The following is a 16,322-nucleotide window of genomic DNA, read 5'->3' on the forward strand; positions in this document are numbered from 1 at the left end:
TATTGACAAATAGAACATTCAAAAAAATATTGAACGTGATGAAATACACGGTCAATCGTTAAATAATTTAATGTCACATAGTTGTTCATATCTATTCTATACACATCCAATCTACCATATAAATATTTCATGTACATACCTTTAATGCACCAAACATTTTCAATCACATTTCATGTCTATGCATTTCTAATGAAGCATTTTTCTTGTTAACGTATGTATCTTTGGTGTATTGAATGTCTAGACTGCTCTTAATTGCTGGGCGGGCTTTTACATGAGGGGAGAAAAGGAAGAAGTGAATAGGAAGGAGGAGGAACAGGAGAAGGAACGAAGAGGGAGGAGGATGTCCCCCACTGGTGGTCTACTGTGTTGCCCACTACGTCATTCTTTGTTGTCAACTTTGTAATCTGTCGTCCACTTCGTCATCATGTCCCAATTTTAGATCCCTGGATACTCTGCCACTAATTATTCACATTAACTGCATTTATTATGAATAAATATAGCCTACAGTACAACTAATTTGATTGCAACCGGAAAGAATCGGCATAAAATAAAGAACATTCCATTTTTACAGTCAATGTGGACAGAGACGAGAAGGAAGTTTGTTTGTGTTGGAGGAAGACAGATTGTGTCTGGTAATGAGATAGAAAAAGGAAGAGAGGATTTGGGCTCCACTCAGACAGACGTGAGCTCACACTCCTCTGCTGCAGTGCTCTCATGTCGCCAACTGTGTCTCACATTATGTCACCCGCTATGTTACCCACTACGTCGCCCGTTATGTCCCCCGTGACAGAATGTTGTCCTTTGCGTTGCCCACTATGTCGTCATTATTTCGCTCAATTGTCATCCATGATGACACCCACGATGTCACCCACAAGTGACCATTTAGTCGTCGAGTCCTACTGTTTGTGTATGGCCATTGTTGTACACATTGGAGACCAGGAGGGGGCAGCAGAGAGCTTTTCTGACATATTCTAAATATACGTATATCATTACTTATATTATTAATTCCGTTTCACTTATCATGGAATAAATGTAACGATCGGCAAATTCTCAGTGAAATGGAATTCTTGAAATATGAACCAGTCCTTACTGTTGACGTCTTTTTTTTTTTGTGGGGTGCACTCACACACATATAGGGTCTCCCAGGCGGGGAAGCGAACTCACGCCAACCCGCACCGAAGGCAAGTAAACGGTAACCACTCCGCCACCCGGAGCCCCGCCCCCTTACTGTTGACGTCACCCCACGGTTGCGTTTGCCGGATGACGTCACATGCGTAATCGACACCTTCCGTAACTTTGTCACGTGACAAAAGACCACTTAAGAGAGGGAGAGAGAGAGAGAGAGAGAGAGAGAGAGAGAGAGAGAGAGAGAGAGAGAGAGAGAGAGAGAGAGAGAGAGAGAGAGAGAGAGAGAGAGAGAGAGACTTCCTCGCCAGACGTCTGCTTTTAGTTGAGTCGCCGGTCACACGGCGGAAAACAAGGAAGAAATGCTACGAACCCGAGCAGTTAAATCATAGATAGATAGATAGATAGAGATGACACTATAAATGTTCCAACTTTTCATGGGCGTCCTGAACGCAACGGCCGCCAATGTCTCGTGCGCGTGTGGTTGCGCGCGCCTCAGCTCCGTGCACGTCATGGACGTCAGTGAGTACACGATTATGATTATTAATATGATTAATACGATCATTGTGGATCTCTTAAAGCTGCGTGTTAAAAAAAAAAAAGAAGAAAAAAGTTAGTTTTCAACTTGAGCCGTCACCTTGTGTGGAAAAGTGGATTTAGTTCTACTTTGTGTTTGTGTTTGTGCTCTGATGTCAACTTTGACGTTTTGTGTCCTCGCGAGATTTCGCGCGCGTCGTTGTTTGAACGTGAAATGTTCGACTCACTGCGTGGAAAATGAAATGAGAGTGAAAAAAAACGGGACTGCTCCGGTCAGAGTTTGTGTCATTTTTGTGGCTTCGTCATCCGGAAGCAGACGTCTCGCCGGGAAGTGTGTGCGCGCGCGCGTGTGTGTGCGTGTCTTGTTTTGTCATGACATTGGTATTGTCCATATGACTCATATTTCTCCAAGTTAGGATGCTTTTGGCTTATCATTTATGCGAGTGTCTTCCTATTTGTGTCCGCGTTCACATTTTTCTCCACTCTTAGTCCATTGTCTGCCATTTTGTCTCCCGCTATGTTGCCAACTGTCTCCTTTATAACGTGAGTCCTCCGACACAGCCGCATGTCTGCGCGCGCGCGCGCGCGCACACCTGTCCTGTTCCGAGTGGATGACTTGCTGGTCAGAGAACATGACGTCAGCGTTACTCACAGGCTCGACGTGTGCGCGTTCGCGTCTTGATGTTTCTCAGCTGGATGACGTCACTCGGAGGTCGTCGTGTGCTTTTGAGAGTCAGTTTGACGTGACAAGATGAAGTTTGCGAGACATGTCTGTCATGAGTAGAGCCACCAAAAAAAGTCTCAAGGAGCCATGCTCCGACATTCACAGGAAGGCTTCCATTTTGGTTCCAAGCGGCCATTGTAGGCTCATTTTGAAATAAATGGCTTTGTTTCTTCTTCTTTGTTATCAAAAAAAAATGAATCAATACAAATCAGCCCCAGAAGCAAGATCACATTTGTTGACCCACAAAAAAAGTCTCCATGCTCGAAAAACACACCGGAAGTTTTCCATTTTGCTCTCTCGGCGCCATTTTAGGCAAATTTTGAGCATTTTCCGAGCAAATTTGAAGCCATTCAACTCCACTTGGTCAGATCTTGTGACGAAATTGAATTTATAGGTGACCCTTGACAATCCTGGCAAAACACATCCCGTCCTCCGCCCTCTGAAAAGCAAACAAAAAGAATCCTCCTCCTGTCAGTGGCGCTCAGCTGCTTTTTGTTTCTCCGTCTAGACGCTGGCGCCACAAAAGCGGCGCGTCACGTATGCAAATGAGGGCGGCGCGCATACGATCTGCATGCGCGCCGGCGTTTAGCCCGAGCCCCGCAGACGTCTCGGGTCTCCTTTGTTGTGCCGCTCAATATGTCAAACACTTTTTCTCTCTTTCTTCAATTGAGGTCTGAATCTTCGTTAACTGGCTCTCAAAATGACTCCAAACTCGTTCTTGCAATTCGTCCGGTCAGCTTTCCGATTTTTGAGTGTTCGCGAGAAATGCGACGCGATTATTTCAAGGTTTCATTTCTTCAGACGACAATAAGGTCTACTGATCCTAAATCCGTTTTAATCGTAACTTAACGTTGTTTGTGCTTGAACGTGTCTTGTTGCATTCTGCCGCTTGTGACAAATTACAACTCACAAAAACATTTGGATGCAACAGAACATAAGAAAAACTGGTTTTAGACAAAATTCGATTTCACGATTGAACACGTTTTCAACGATTGGATTTTCAAAATGACGATTCATCGAATTCATTGGATTTAATGCCCAGCCCTATTTTTGCCGACATTTAGTGTTTTGGGACAGAAGACAGACGCTGGTTAATTAATTTCCAAGTTATACAATTCATGATTGTGTGTGTCGTGTAATGTCTGTCAAAATATAAATACCACAACTTTCAAAAGGGACTTTTCCAATCAAATCAAATGTTGAAATCAAAAAGAAAACGATTTGATTCAGTATTTTTAAAACACTTTAATTCCCGTTGGTTCCTTTTTTCTCTTCTTGTGGCAACGTTTTTTTCGTGTGTGTTTTTTTGTTGTTGTCACCGACACTTTTGTTTGGGTTTGTGCACGCAATTGTTTTGTCTACACTCAAGGTTTGGACACACACACGCGCACACACACACACGTGCACACATTATTTTCTACTGTTGTTAGTTTTTGTTTTCTCTCTATTTTGATGTGTTCTAAATGTCTTCCTATTTGTCGTCCATGTTCATTTAACCAAGTGGTAAAGTTGCAGCTTTTGCCTGAAGCTCCATTTCCGGTTCGATGCTGATCTGGACTCTCTTATGTTTTTCTTTTGTCGATCGCGTTCTCCCTCACGCACGCACGCACGCACGCACGCACGCACGCAACAAATCATTTCAATTTGAAATGGTGTCAAGTCCGACAGGGCAGGTCTGACTGCGTGCGTGCGTGTGTGCGTGTAGTCTGGCATTCTAATAAGGTGCACGCACACACACACACGCGCGCGCACGCACGCACGGCCCGTGAGAGGCAGACAAGCAGCTGATCATAATGAGCTTTGATTTTCATATGTTTCAGACACTGTGCGCGTGCGCGCGCGTGCGCGCGTATTTTGCCATTGATAGGCTTGTAAGAGTCATTTGCGTGAATTGTGTTCCTTCAAGTAAAGCTGCTCGATTAGACTTGACGCTGGATTCTACAGATGGCTTTCCATCCACCCATTTTTATGTGAATTTTCAAGAAATGCAGAAAAAATGGAAACGGCAGAAATTTGTAAATGGACCCAAAAGTCGCAAAAAGGTTTTTACGCTGAGAGGGGGCGGATTTTGAAGCGTGAACATTTTGGCGATGGAAACGGGTTTTGCGAAGAACCGCTAACGAGACCGGATACACGTCACACGTTATCGTCTCCTTCTTTGACGTGACTGGTGGATCTCATCTCTTGATGGCGTATAGCGCCACCTGCAGCGGCGGAGTCCTCTCGCAATGTTCGCAAAAGAAGAACAGATGGAAACGGGCAAATTCGCAAAAAAAAAAATCAAAACATTTGGATGGAAAACTGACTTATGAAGAAAATATTAATCACAATGAATTTGGTCACAAGCGAAATCACGATTAGGACGATCATTTGTTCTTTGGCGCAAAACAAGAGAATGTTTAAATGTAAAAGAAAAATATGAGGACAAATACTTTTCGTTAAAATACAATAATTATGCAAGTTTCTTCGTTATTCGTTATTTTAAAATAATATAAAAGTGCAAATATATACATTAAAACAACTCGAAACGAGTATGAATAATCTTTTATTTTTGTTTTTAACGATGATGCCAATTTTGTAATTCATTGAAATTGTAATTGAATTTCGATTAATTGCACTCTATTTATCATTTACCATCTGGATTCTATTCATTAGCCTGTCTATGGTGTTTCCCATGATGTGTTAGCATTCGGCTAATGCGAGGCAAATTCTCCTTTTATTTTTGCGAGTGACAACAAAGAGCTTCTTTTTTGTTATTGTACTCGGACATGCAATGTTTTAGGCAAGCGCGCACACAAACAAACACACGCACACACATTCGTGGGAGTTTTATGGAGCAAAGTTCCCACACTTGTTGGCCTCACTGTGACCATGCAGCACAAAGTCAATGTGCGTGTGCGTGTGTGTGTGCGTGTGCGCGTGCGTGTGTGTGTGTGTGTATCCTCTATCTTGCTTTTCTCATGGAAATTGGCAGGCAAATTGTGTGACCTACACACACACACACGCACACACACACTCAGCTGTCTGTGCTATTTGTGAGCGTCCAGACTGCCGAGTCACGGCGGGATCGGTGGACGAGAGAGAGAGAGAGAGAGAGAGAGAGGGAGGGAGGGAGGGTGGGAGGGGCCTATTGCTACTTTTCTTCCCTTTTATCACGATACGAATATGAAGTACGAAATAAACACCAAACACTGCTTAATAAACAATCAGGTGAAAAAAAGTTTTTGTAATACATTTTAATACAAAATTAAAATGAATCCGATTAGTCGATTCATCGATTGAATAATTGTTCGATTAATTCTAAAAATATTCGCTAGTGATAGCGCTAGCACGAACAACATCATTATGCAAACTTCCACTTTTAGAGTTTATTTTATGTCACTCGCCACTCTAATAAAATGGACGATTTCCCATTTGTGCATTTCCGGCGGGTTGTGCGGCAAAAAAGCACGGACTTACATACGCGCATCAAATGTGGCATTTTCATCATAGAGACAGAAAACCGCGGTGGGAAATTCGTTGTATTCAAGTTAGGCCACGTAAGATGGCCGCCGCCCACACAAGTAGAAATAGTTCCTGTACTTAAAAGACCCCGCCCGATTCCTGGCGATGGAATGAGCTCGCCCAGAACACAAACCAATGTTCCGTTCAAAGCACGTACCCCGATCGCGTTTTATGAGCAAAAATTCGGGTTGAAAATGGGGCCACAAACCCGCATGGGTTTTGAGATTCAGGTTTTTCAAAACCCAAGCGTGGAATATTCTCGTTTTGGGGCATGTTTACGTTGCATTTCATGGCAATATTTCCAATATTTGAGTTTTGAAAGGGTTATTTGTGACCTTGGATTGCGGACAAGGCGTTGCTGTGTGTATACGCCTTAAAACATGACACGAGAAAAAAGATTCTCTGTAAATATTGCTGATTGCTGAAATCACAAACGAAACAAATGCGTGCTTATCACCAGCATGTTTTTTTTTTTGTTAGAGTGAAACACTTGCAAGATCCTTTTCCCAAGTTGAAAGTTGAGTTCTGCCTCCCCCCACACTCAAAACTGTGCCCCCCCCCCTCTGCCCATCTGTCTTTGCCAGACAGCCCCCTAACAACCACCAACAGTGCCCCCCTTTTGTTCGCAGCTAGAAAGCAGGCGGGCGGGGAGTTCAAGGGGGGGTTACGGTCAGCTGTTTGACTTTAGTGTGGGAATGCGAGTGGGGGGGGGGGGGGGGGGGGTAAAGAGGCGACAAAAGTTGCGCACTCACAGTGAGTCGGTGTCGGCCGGCCGGCGAGGACGCACGCTCTGCCACCCGTTGTTTCCCCGATTTTCCATTTGTGGTCTAAATTTGGATTGCGGGAATATCGAAGGACGGCGAGCGACGATGCATCCTTCAGCGGGGACGCACAACCATGACAAGTGTGTGCCGACACAATTGTGCGGTGAGTGGAGCTGCGGTAATCAGCGAGACCGTATCGCCGTACGGTCGTGATTTATCCGCGATTGAGCGGAAGGAAAAAAGGGCTGCGATCAGAAAAGGCGGAAAAAGCAAAATGACGCATAATACGATTCATACGGGAACAAATATCCTGACGATCACGATAGTTTGCCGATTTGTTAAGTCCGAACATCGGAAAATGACATCATTTAATACAGACATTTATGTGGCGTGATTTGATGTTTGTACGATATGATCGCATTACGGCGATGATGCCATAAGCGCCATATTGAACGGAACCGTCAAAGAATGCACACGTTTTAAGAATAATAAATATTATTGTCATATTTTGCAGACGATATTGCGATACAATGATGTGCTTAAGTCACTATGCGGCGTTGAATTCAAAGTTTATACGATGAAGTAAAACGTGAAAGAAATGTCAACCTGCGAACGTGGCCATGTGTTGCCAACAATCGGATCACAACCGATGACGTGATCAATACTTGTATTGGAAGAAAAGCAGCCAAACCTGCCGAAAAGTAAATATTGCAAAGCTTTCGCAATACGGAAAAAAGATGTGATGACGCATTGTGGCCTCCATAAAAGTCAGGAAAAACTTTACGACATTTGGGGAATGTTTTATCCATCGTGATATCACGATGCCGTATAAATCGTGTGTGTGTGTGTGTGCGCGTGTGTGTGTGTTCACAGGACATTTACAGCTCTGTGTGTACTGTCTAGACATCTGTGTGTGCGTGCGTGACCTCTTAGTGCACCCTGTTCAAAAAAGAAGTGTGAGAAAAGCACTGTGTGTGCGTGTGCGTGTGCTCGGGGGCGGTGAAGCATTTCGAGCAGACTGCTGCTGAACAAAGCCCGCCCTGTCTCGTCTGGAGCGTGCGCGCGTGCGTGTGTGTGTGCGCGCGCCCGTGTGTCTGGGCGTCTGACACACTAAACCTGCTGCATCTCATCATGACGGAGCAAATCATTTGCAGAAGCGCCACATAATAAACGTAAAATGTCCGCTTCAAACTAAAATGGCCGCCCTTCCCTTGTATTTTGGGACGTTGCTTCTTGAGACTCGTTGCTGACTCGGCTCGCGATCCACAATTCTACCAAATCTCCTGTTGCTTAAGTCAAACTGGCTTTGAGGGGCTGAATTTTCAAAAGAATATAAAAAGATCCCTGAAAGCAGCGAACAAGACGGCAATTGTCTGCTTCAAACTAAAATGGCCGCCCTTCCCTTGTATTTTGGGGCGTGGCTTCTTGAGACTTTTTTGGTGGGTCAACTCATGATTTCACCGAATTTCATGTGGCAAAAAGTCAAACTGGTGAAACGTTCCGAACTCGAGTCTAAGGTGGGATTCAAACCCTCACCTCCTGCTTGCGGCTCAAAGGTCGGCTGCACTGGCCGCCGGGCCACCGTGGGCTTCGCGCATTGCGACATCACGTGGCGTGCGTGTGTTTGTGTGTGCGCAGCCCAGCTGGAGTTGGTTCAGATGGTGGTGATGGTGGTGGTTCTGATGGTGCTGGTGGTGGTGATCACGTGCGTGCTCAACCATTACCGGCTGTCGGCGCGCTCGCTGCCCTCCAGACAAGTGGCGGCGGCCGCTCCGCCGCCGGGGGCGGGGCCACGCCGGCACCTCGCCACGGTGAGTCGCTCATTTCACCCAGTGCCTTTTTGTCTTGCTCATTATTATTATTATGGTGATGAATGTTTGCGTACGTTTTTGCTCGCGTGGCCTTCAGGAGGCGGGTCTGTGGAGCTCAAAGGGTCCCAGCGGCGTCAGAAATGAGGTAACGGAGGGAGACTTCCTGCTTCCTGCTATGACATCATCACACTCACATGACCGACCTCCCTTCTGTCTGGCAGCACGGGTTCCAACACCGCGGTTCGGACCGAGGGGCGCCGTACCTCCCGCGGCACGTGTCGCAGGGGTGCGCCCCTTCCGCCGCCGCCGCCGCCGCCGCCGGCCGTTTCCAGCCCACGTTCCCGTTCCTGCGCCACGACCTGATCATGGACCTGCCGCCCACCATCTCGCTGTCGGACGGAGAGGAGCCGCCTCCCTACCAGGGCCCGTGCACCCTGCAGCTGCGGGACCCTGAGCAGCAGATGGAGCTGAACCGCGAGTCGGTGCGGCCGCCACCCAACCGCACCGTCTTTGACTCGCACCCCCTGGACCCGCCCACTTCCTGCGTGCGCGCCAGGTAAGTAATGACCGCCATCTTCCTAAAGAGTCGCTTAGAAGAGGGCGCAGGGTTAAAGATAAAGGTTTGGGTTTGACAGGAATGCTGATTAAAGGTTGGAGGTGTTCGGGTTCGAGGGTTCAAGCCTAATGTGACCAAGGTTAGGGTTTAGGGTTATAGCTGTAAGATTACTGTTCAGGTTCAGGTTCGAGTGTTTGTGAATTACTGGGTTGTGATATAATTTATGGAAGTAGACTTTGACTTTGGACTCGAACCTTTCCTTGGGACGAAAATCATCTCCCATGACTTGAACATTCTCGTAGGACAAAAGCCACGATTTTCAGGAACGCTATCTTTCTCTTTGGATTAGTCCCTTCTTTTGAGACGAGAATCATCTTCCAGGACTTGAAGCATCTCCTGGTACAAGGTTCCTTCTCTCGGGATTTGGGTCAGTCTCTTGAAATCGTACTCAGCTTTCAGGACTTCAACCTTCTTTTAGGATTAGACCCTTGTTTTGGTAATAAAAAATTAGATCTTCTCTTGGGATTAGCACCTCCTCTCAGAACGTGTGCTGCTGTTTTTAGGAGGTTGAGGGTAGAACATTCTTTTTGGGACCACAGCCTCAATTGGGACTCAAATTTGGGGGCTTGAATCGTTAGAATGTTTTGAATTAGTGTTCGTGTGGTTTGGAGCGGTTGGGGAATTGGCTTTAGGGTTAAGGTTAAGGGCTGCGGTTAGGTGGTCGGTCGGTACGGTTGGTTATGGTTTAGTGTAGGGTTCAGGGTCTTCGTTTGGGATTAGGGTCTTCTTGTGCATAGTCAGGATCTTTTTTGGGGATCCAAAGTCATTGAGTCCTGTTTGGTGTCTGATGACGTCAAACAGTTGCGCTCCATTGACGCGCCGCATTTTCTCCACAGCCTCCAAGCGAGCCGGCAGCACAAACAGGGAGGAGCGCCCCCTACCTACAGCGAGGTGGTAGGACACCTCTACCACCCGCCGCTGGAACTGGACAGCCGGAACACCAGGAACACAAAAAGAGAAATCGTAAGACCCTCGGCGGGTGCGGCCCCATGCTAGCTAGCTAGCGAGCTAGCTACGACTGCTCTGTAACCCGTGACGACCAACCTGCACCTCGGTTGGGAAAAAGAGGTCACTTCCTGTCGCACAGCATTCTTCTTCCTGTCCAAGCATTGTTACATATTTACTTGTTTGTTCGTCTTCTTCAAGCTTCTTCTTCGTTTGTCCACTTTTTTCGAATTTTGTTTTGTCTGCTTGAGAGAGATTCAATAAGTGACGGACAAGCGATTGGAGGCGAAGCTCTGATCTTTCTTGCTGACAATTTTTTTTTTACTAAGCACAATTTCAGGAAGTCCACTTTCATTCTTGGAAGGTTGAGGACATTTCAAAATAACGTTTTCCAAGTTATGTAACCAGGTCGAAATGTTCTTCTTCTTTTTTTTTTCTATTCATTCTTTGGAGCATTGTTTTCCTTCGACCACTGGCACATTCTTGTGCCGGGCCGCACTCGTGTCGGGCCGTAGTAGCACTGCGACATGCTAGCACACAAAACCGTTGCTTCTTCGCCTCCTTTACTAACTTAGCATGTGCTAAGAGCTGCCTTAATGCTCTCCACTGGACGCAGGAGTCGACGCTAACGGATTAGCTGCTGAGATTCTTTCGAGACGATTTGTACGGGAGCTTTGCACAAGAAAACTCCAAAACGTCCGTGGTGAGCAGCATCCTTTGGAATCACTAAAAGATGTTTCCTTTTTTAAGGGAGAGAAAAAACACACTGTTGACATCCCGTCTGATGCTAACAAGTGAAAAAGGTTTGATTTTATTTATGTGAAAAGAATTGCACTATTTTTGGGGGGTTGTACAGTAGAGAGACTTTGTTTGTAAAAGGAGCTCTGTCCATTGGACTTTTTTTTTTTATTCAACAATCTTGAAATTAAGACTTATTTTACATAAGTGGAATCACGTACACACAAATCAGATCACACCATTTTGCCTCATTCTATCCAATCAGAGAGGCCCCTTATCCTCCCCTCTCCTCCCATTGGCCGAAAGGTTTGCCCCTCCCCCAAAACAGCCAGTAACCGTAGCACAGTTTGTCAATCACATGTTGAAATGGTAATCAATCATCACACTCATTCACCAAGTCAGCCAGCGGGCATCCAATCAGACAACAAAGAACGTCCAAATCCGCCATCTTTCTCTTCATGGGTCAGCGTGTGACTGGTCGCCGCATAACAGACACACGGAAGTGTTCACAAATGACACGAGTGTCAGCGGCGACCCGTCTTGCCGCAAAAATGGCACCGCAGACCCAACAAATCCAGCGCCCACTTGGTTCCGGTCTTTATGCAACAGCGCCCTCCGCAGGGAAGCGGCCGCACTGCAGGAACTAACGTTAGCGTGGTTGCTACATGGTCGCAGTGCGGTTGTCCCTCCCGGGCGGGTCGCAGCGGGTAAGACAAGACTGGACGGGTTCTGATCAGGGCTCCTGCGGTGCCGAGAACATCGATTTTTTTGTTGTTGTTGCTGGCTAGTGTTTGGTTGAGGAGGTGTAGGGGCGGGGCTCTTGGAGAGGCTTAAACATGATTGTCATTTACAGCAAGTAGAGTCAAGTGTGGACAGGCAGACATTTTGAACAGTGCGTGTGTGCGCGTGTGTGTTTCCTGGGAAAGAGATGCTGCTGTCTAGACTGTAAAGCAAACAAACTGAAAAGACTCAACACACGCACACTCTAGTACATAATTGACATTGACATAATTTGGGCATTTTCTAGCCACTTACCCTAACCTTAACCATGAGTTGTGAGGACCGGCTAAAAAGCACCTGTGGTCCTCACAATGATAGTAAAAACACAGAATATGGTCCTCATTTGATTACACAGCCAGGAACACACACGCGCACACACACTTGGTCGGGCTCAACTCCCCTCCTTGCTCCACTTCCTGTCTGCGTGAGCACTTCTTCCGTCCAATGACAGAGCTCCTTCCGCGGTCTCCCTAGCAACGCGTTTTGTTTGGGACGAGAGCGGCCAATTAGGGCTGTTAATCATCCTGGGACACGCCTCCCTCACGACCTCAAAGATGGTTGGATGATAATGATTGACACGATGATGATGATGACGATGATGATGATGATGACGATGATGATGATGACGATGATGATGATGACGATGATGATGATGATGATGATATTGTTTTGATTTGTTGTAGTGAGAGTGTTGCAATACATCCGCAGTTTGCCTTCTTTCACGCTAGTTTAGCTTAGCGTTGTTGTTGTAGTTTGTAAATTTGTTGTTCTGCGCACATTTCCGCATCATTCCGTCCGCTTTTTGTGTCCAATCATCCCCGAGTGTGAAACTTTTTTGTCAATGTGTCTTGCGCTAATCACGGCGTCTACACGCGTGTGCCTTCTGCGTTTTGATCTTATTCCGCATGTTTTTAATAAATAGAATTGTCTCCGTTTAAAAAAGAAAAAGCACTTTGTCAAGTTGTGATGCTGCGTTCAAAGGCTATTGGAAATTTGGCAAGCGTTTAAAGAAATGGCGACGATATTAAACCTTGAATTAATTATGTATATATATATATAGATATATATAGATATATATATAATACACAAAGATGTCCAGTAGAACCTCCAAATTGTAAGTCGTTTTGTGACCTTTTCATTTCAGAAATGTAAGTTAAAAAGTAAAAGTAAAAAAACAAAAAAACTCTGACAGACATATGGTGTGATCCTTTATTCATTTTAAAGGTCATGTAAAAAGTAAAATTTTAACATTGTCAATTGTAAATGTGTAAAAAAGAAAAAGAAAATGTGTTTTCCTTTTCCCCAGTTTTCTTGAACGCAGCATCTGTGTTGTGCCAAAATGCTGCATGATGACAAACATCAAACATTTTAAATGTCTTCTCATCTTTCAATTTTTTTCGGAGCTTCCGGGAAACTTCCTTGGCGAGGGTCACGTGTAGGGAAGTCCAGCACAATCTTGTCCCGTTTGCTGCCACAATTTATTTCATTTTGACAAGGAAAAACCCCGTAGCTCTTTTTGTTTGTTTGTTTGTTTTTTTGTTTGTTTTAGGGCCCGACTGATCTGGATTTTTTGTTTTTGTTTGATATTTGGCGGGATAAAATTCCCTTAACCAATTATTTGGCCGATTTAATTTAAAAAGTATATGATAAATGAAATAACTTCTTTTTTGGCCCCTTAAGGCTTACAACAATAAATATTTCATTTACAGAGAGAAAAATTGACTAAAATATTTTTGCCCTTTTTGGGGGGGGGGGGGCAGTGGTGTAGTGGTCCATGGATAGTGGGTATACTCTCACTTTTCACCATTTTTTTAAGTAGTCCAGAAAAACGTCCTCTTTTAGAAACGGTGACATGTAAGAATTAAAAATCAGTCACAATCCTAAAATTATCATGACTTGTTAAGAACAGTTTGGTAATACAAGCAGCCTGAAATAATGTCAAATGTATTTATCATAAGGCAAACATAAATCAAATTTAACTTTGATTTTAAAATCAAGTAGCAGCCTACAGCTACCATAAAACTTAACTCGAGCATGTAGTTAACGTGTAACTGTCAGCGACCACTCGGGAATCGAACCCACGTCGCGATCAGGTATCTCGCGTACAGGGAAAATCAGTTCACCTGAGCAAAATTTCTGGGTCACTGTTGTGGCTCGGGGGAGCGTTTGAAGGATTGTTTTCTTCAACATGACCCGCCCTACTCTGCCTCCGATTGGCTCATCAGTCCTCATGCCAAAAGTTAGCCAATCGAATCGGCTTTGGCAGAAGGACCAGCCAATCAGAGGCAGAGGAGCGTAGCCATGGCTAAACAGTGTGCATCGGGGGGGATTCAGAAGTGGGTATACTCGATACTGACTGAAAAAGAAGTGGGACCGCGTATACCCTGGACAACACCACTTGGGGGACGTAAATGTAATTATCTTTGACTCGCGTGTCATGTGTCAAATCGGCCAATTTTCGCCGATTATACAAGAGCTAATCTCGGCTAACGAATGGGTCGGGCCCGAGTTGTTTGTTGGCCAACTTTCCCAAAGGCACAATTTGACGCATGTTCAATTTTGCATTCAACGTCTTCTCGTGTGATGTTTGCGTCAATGTTGTCGCCAAGAAAAGAAAACGGTGGAACCGAACTGTGCTTGTTGTCGTTTGTTGGCTGGAATCATTTCAATTTGACATCCCGTCCAAATACATTTCTTTTGTTCAAACATTTGTGTGCGTTTTGCTCTTTTTTCCCCCCCACGGAAGCCTTACATACATACACAAGTCATGAAATTGCACTAGTTGTTGTTGTTTTTTTTTTTTTTTAAACAGATAGGAAAAAAAGAGATATTTATATGTAAGATAAGATAAAAAGAGCAAATACGTTCATGTGTATCTCCACGCATGCACGGCACCACACTGCCCCTAAGAGGCCAAGTTGTGAACAGCAGCAAATTAATTCTTATCAATTGTTTTTTTAATGCTATTGTGTGGATATATTATTATTTTACGTGTGACTAATATCTTTTCAGATTGTTCTTTAAGTGATATGTTGAGTTTTGGTCGTTTAATAAATACTAAGATATAAAATCATGAATAATCGTGTTTCTTAAGTGTGATTTCAACATTAATCAAAAGATGTTTGATTATAATTTTCCCCATAATTGCTCAGCCCGAATTTAAAGTCAGTAAGGGTTCAAGGTTGTTTTGTTTTGTTTTTCCGAGGGGGTCTTGTCTCCGTTTAAGAATGTGTAGTTGCATCTCGTATGCAGCAGGTGGCAGACTTGGGGGGTCCGAGAAGCCCATGCAGGCGTTCTTGATGCTTGCTGTCAGCTCTTTGTTTGGGGCTCTGGTGGCCCTCGTTTTCCTCTTGATAGTACTGAATTCGAAGACCACAATATTGAGCATCGAGGCAGCGATTAGGGCAAAGGGAATCCGACCAACTGAATTGAAGATTGACATATCGTTTTGAAAATACCATCCATCCATCCTTTTTTAATTTTTCCATGCAAAACACTGGGATGCATGCACGGCCACTTTTTCACATAATTCCAATTTTTGACATCCTGTTTTAGCTGGAAGCCCAAATAATATTAAAAAAAATAAACAGATAAATACTTGAAATCACTTGACTTGTGGAGCCTGAATTTATCATCTCTGGAATTTTGACTTTTTGAATGGAATTACGGAAATGATTGAACTTTTTGAGGATATTCCCAAAAATGTGACCAGCACCTGTAGTACACGTTGCACATTCGATAAGCAAAAAGTTCCCCATCTTTGCCATTCCAAACAATTCAGTTCATCTTTTGTACATTCTGATAAGTCCCGCCTTCCCCAATTTCCATCTGTTTCGCAGCCAAATTTGCAAATTGTCACAATGAGGCCCCACATTTCCGAGCTGGTTTCACATTTGCCTCCTCCCACATTTCTCAATTGATTCAAAACAATCCCAACTTCCAGATATTGCGTTTGAACAAGAATATATCTTGGGAACTCTTCATCCTATTCCAAGCACCAATCGTCATGTTTCGGTGACTTTTTGTAAGGCGGTGCACCTTATTCCGATTGTTCTGCTTGTTTTTCCCCCTCAAGTGTCAAACTGAAGACCGTCGAAAACAAGTTAGTGATGATTAACTTTTGTCCAGCGTTATAATCTCGACGTGTTGCGCAACACACAGCGGAGAACAACAACACTACAGAACACTTTCACGACTTTGTGGTTCCACTTGACCCGAAGGCCGCGTTACTTTTTCACCATCCTTTCAGCTTGCCTGCGGATGCAAGTTTTTACAGCGTGAAATGTTTTTGTTTCTATCAATTATTGTCCTGCTTGTAAAAATATTGGATTCCTTTTCAAAACATCTTAGCTCTTCAAATTGCAGCTTGCAAAATGAAAAATGCCATTTCAATATTCTTGGTAGCAACTCGGAGCGCAATCGTTCTCATTCTCACATGAAATTGGAAACACTCTTCAAGGTCAAAAGAGAATATCTCCACTTTTTAAATGCACAGCGTACTCGCCAGTCAAAAAGGTTCAATTCGGCAGTTGCACGCTTTTGTATTTTTATTCATATTTCTGATGATTTTCCTTGGGAAGTTTTGCTTTTGGATTTCTTCCTGTTGGGTTTTTGACTTTTTGGAATGGATTTGTCGTGAAAGCGAATTTTACTACTTCATATTTAAAGAAGTGAAGTTGGAAACCGAAATCAGACAAAAACTATTGTGGACTTTTTGAAGGTGGCAGATAACAAGAATATTGTTCAAAGCTTAAAGCAACACTAAGGAACTTTCAGTT

General features: G+C 44.3%; 1 protein-coding gene across 2 annotated transcripts; it reads left to right on the forward strand.

Annotated features, from left to right (window-relative positions):
* The first annotated feature begins 1,407 nt into the window (after positions 1-1,407).
* On the forward strand, positions 1,408-15,151 carry LOC147168960 (protein TMEPAI-like). Of its 2 annotated transcripts, none has more exons than XM_086085344.1 (5): positions 1,408-1,647; positions 8,293-8,465; positions 8,563-8,610; positions 8,687-9,021; positions 9,918-15,151. In XM_086085344.1, exons 1-5 carry the CDS (start codon positions 1,548-1,550, stop codon positions 10,075-10,077), a joined length of 816 nt encoding a protein of 271 aa, XP_085941470.1. In that variant the 5' UTR covers positions 1,408-1,547; the 3' UTR covers positions 10,078-15,151. The 2 variants fall into 2 exon arrangements, with proteins under 2 accessions (XP_085941470.1, XP_085941471.1); XM_086085345.1 differs by lacking the exon at positions 1,408-1,647 and adding an exon at positions 6,629-6,817.
* The last annotated feature ends 1,171 nt before the right edge of the window (positions 15,152-16,322 follow it).

This window comes from Leptonotus elevatus, chromosome 9 (genome assembly GCF_054856555.1).
Source record: "Leptonotus elevatus isolate MCC_2025b chromosome 9, RoL_Lele_1.0, whole genome shotgun sequence".
Lineage (NCBI taxonomy): Eukaryota > Metazoa > Chordata > Actinopteri > Syngnathiformes > Syngnathidae > Leptonotus > Leptonotus elevatus.

What these genes read in the sequence shown, in the direction of transcription:
- LOC147168960 (XM_086085344.1), top strand. Translation starts at nt 1,548, where the DNA reads ATGTTCCAACTTTTCATGGGCGTCCTGAACGCAACGGCCGCCAATGTC. An exon ending in CCAGCGGCGTCAGAAATGAG is followed by an intron (nt 8,611 to 8,686) that starts GTAACGGAGGGA and finishes TCTGTCTGGCAG; the next exon opens with CACGGGTTCCAACACCGCGG. An exon ending in ACTTCCTGCGTGCGCGCCAG is followed by an intron (nt 9,022 to 9,917) that starts GTAAGTAATGAC and finishes TTTTCTCCACAG; the next exon opens with CCTCCAAGCGAGCCGGCAGC.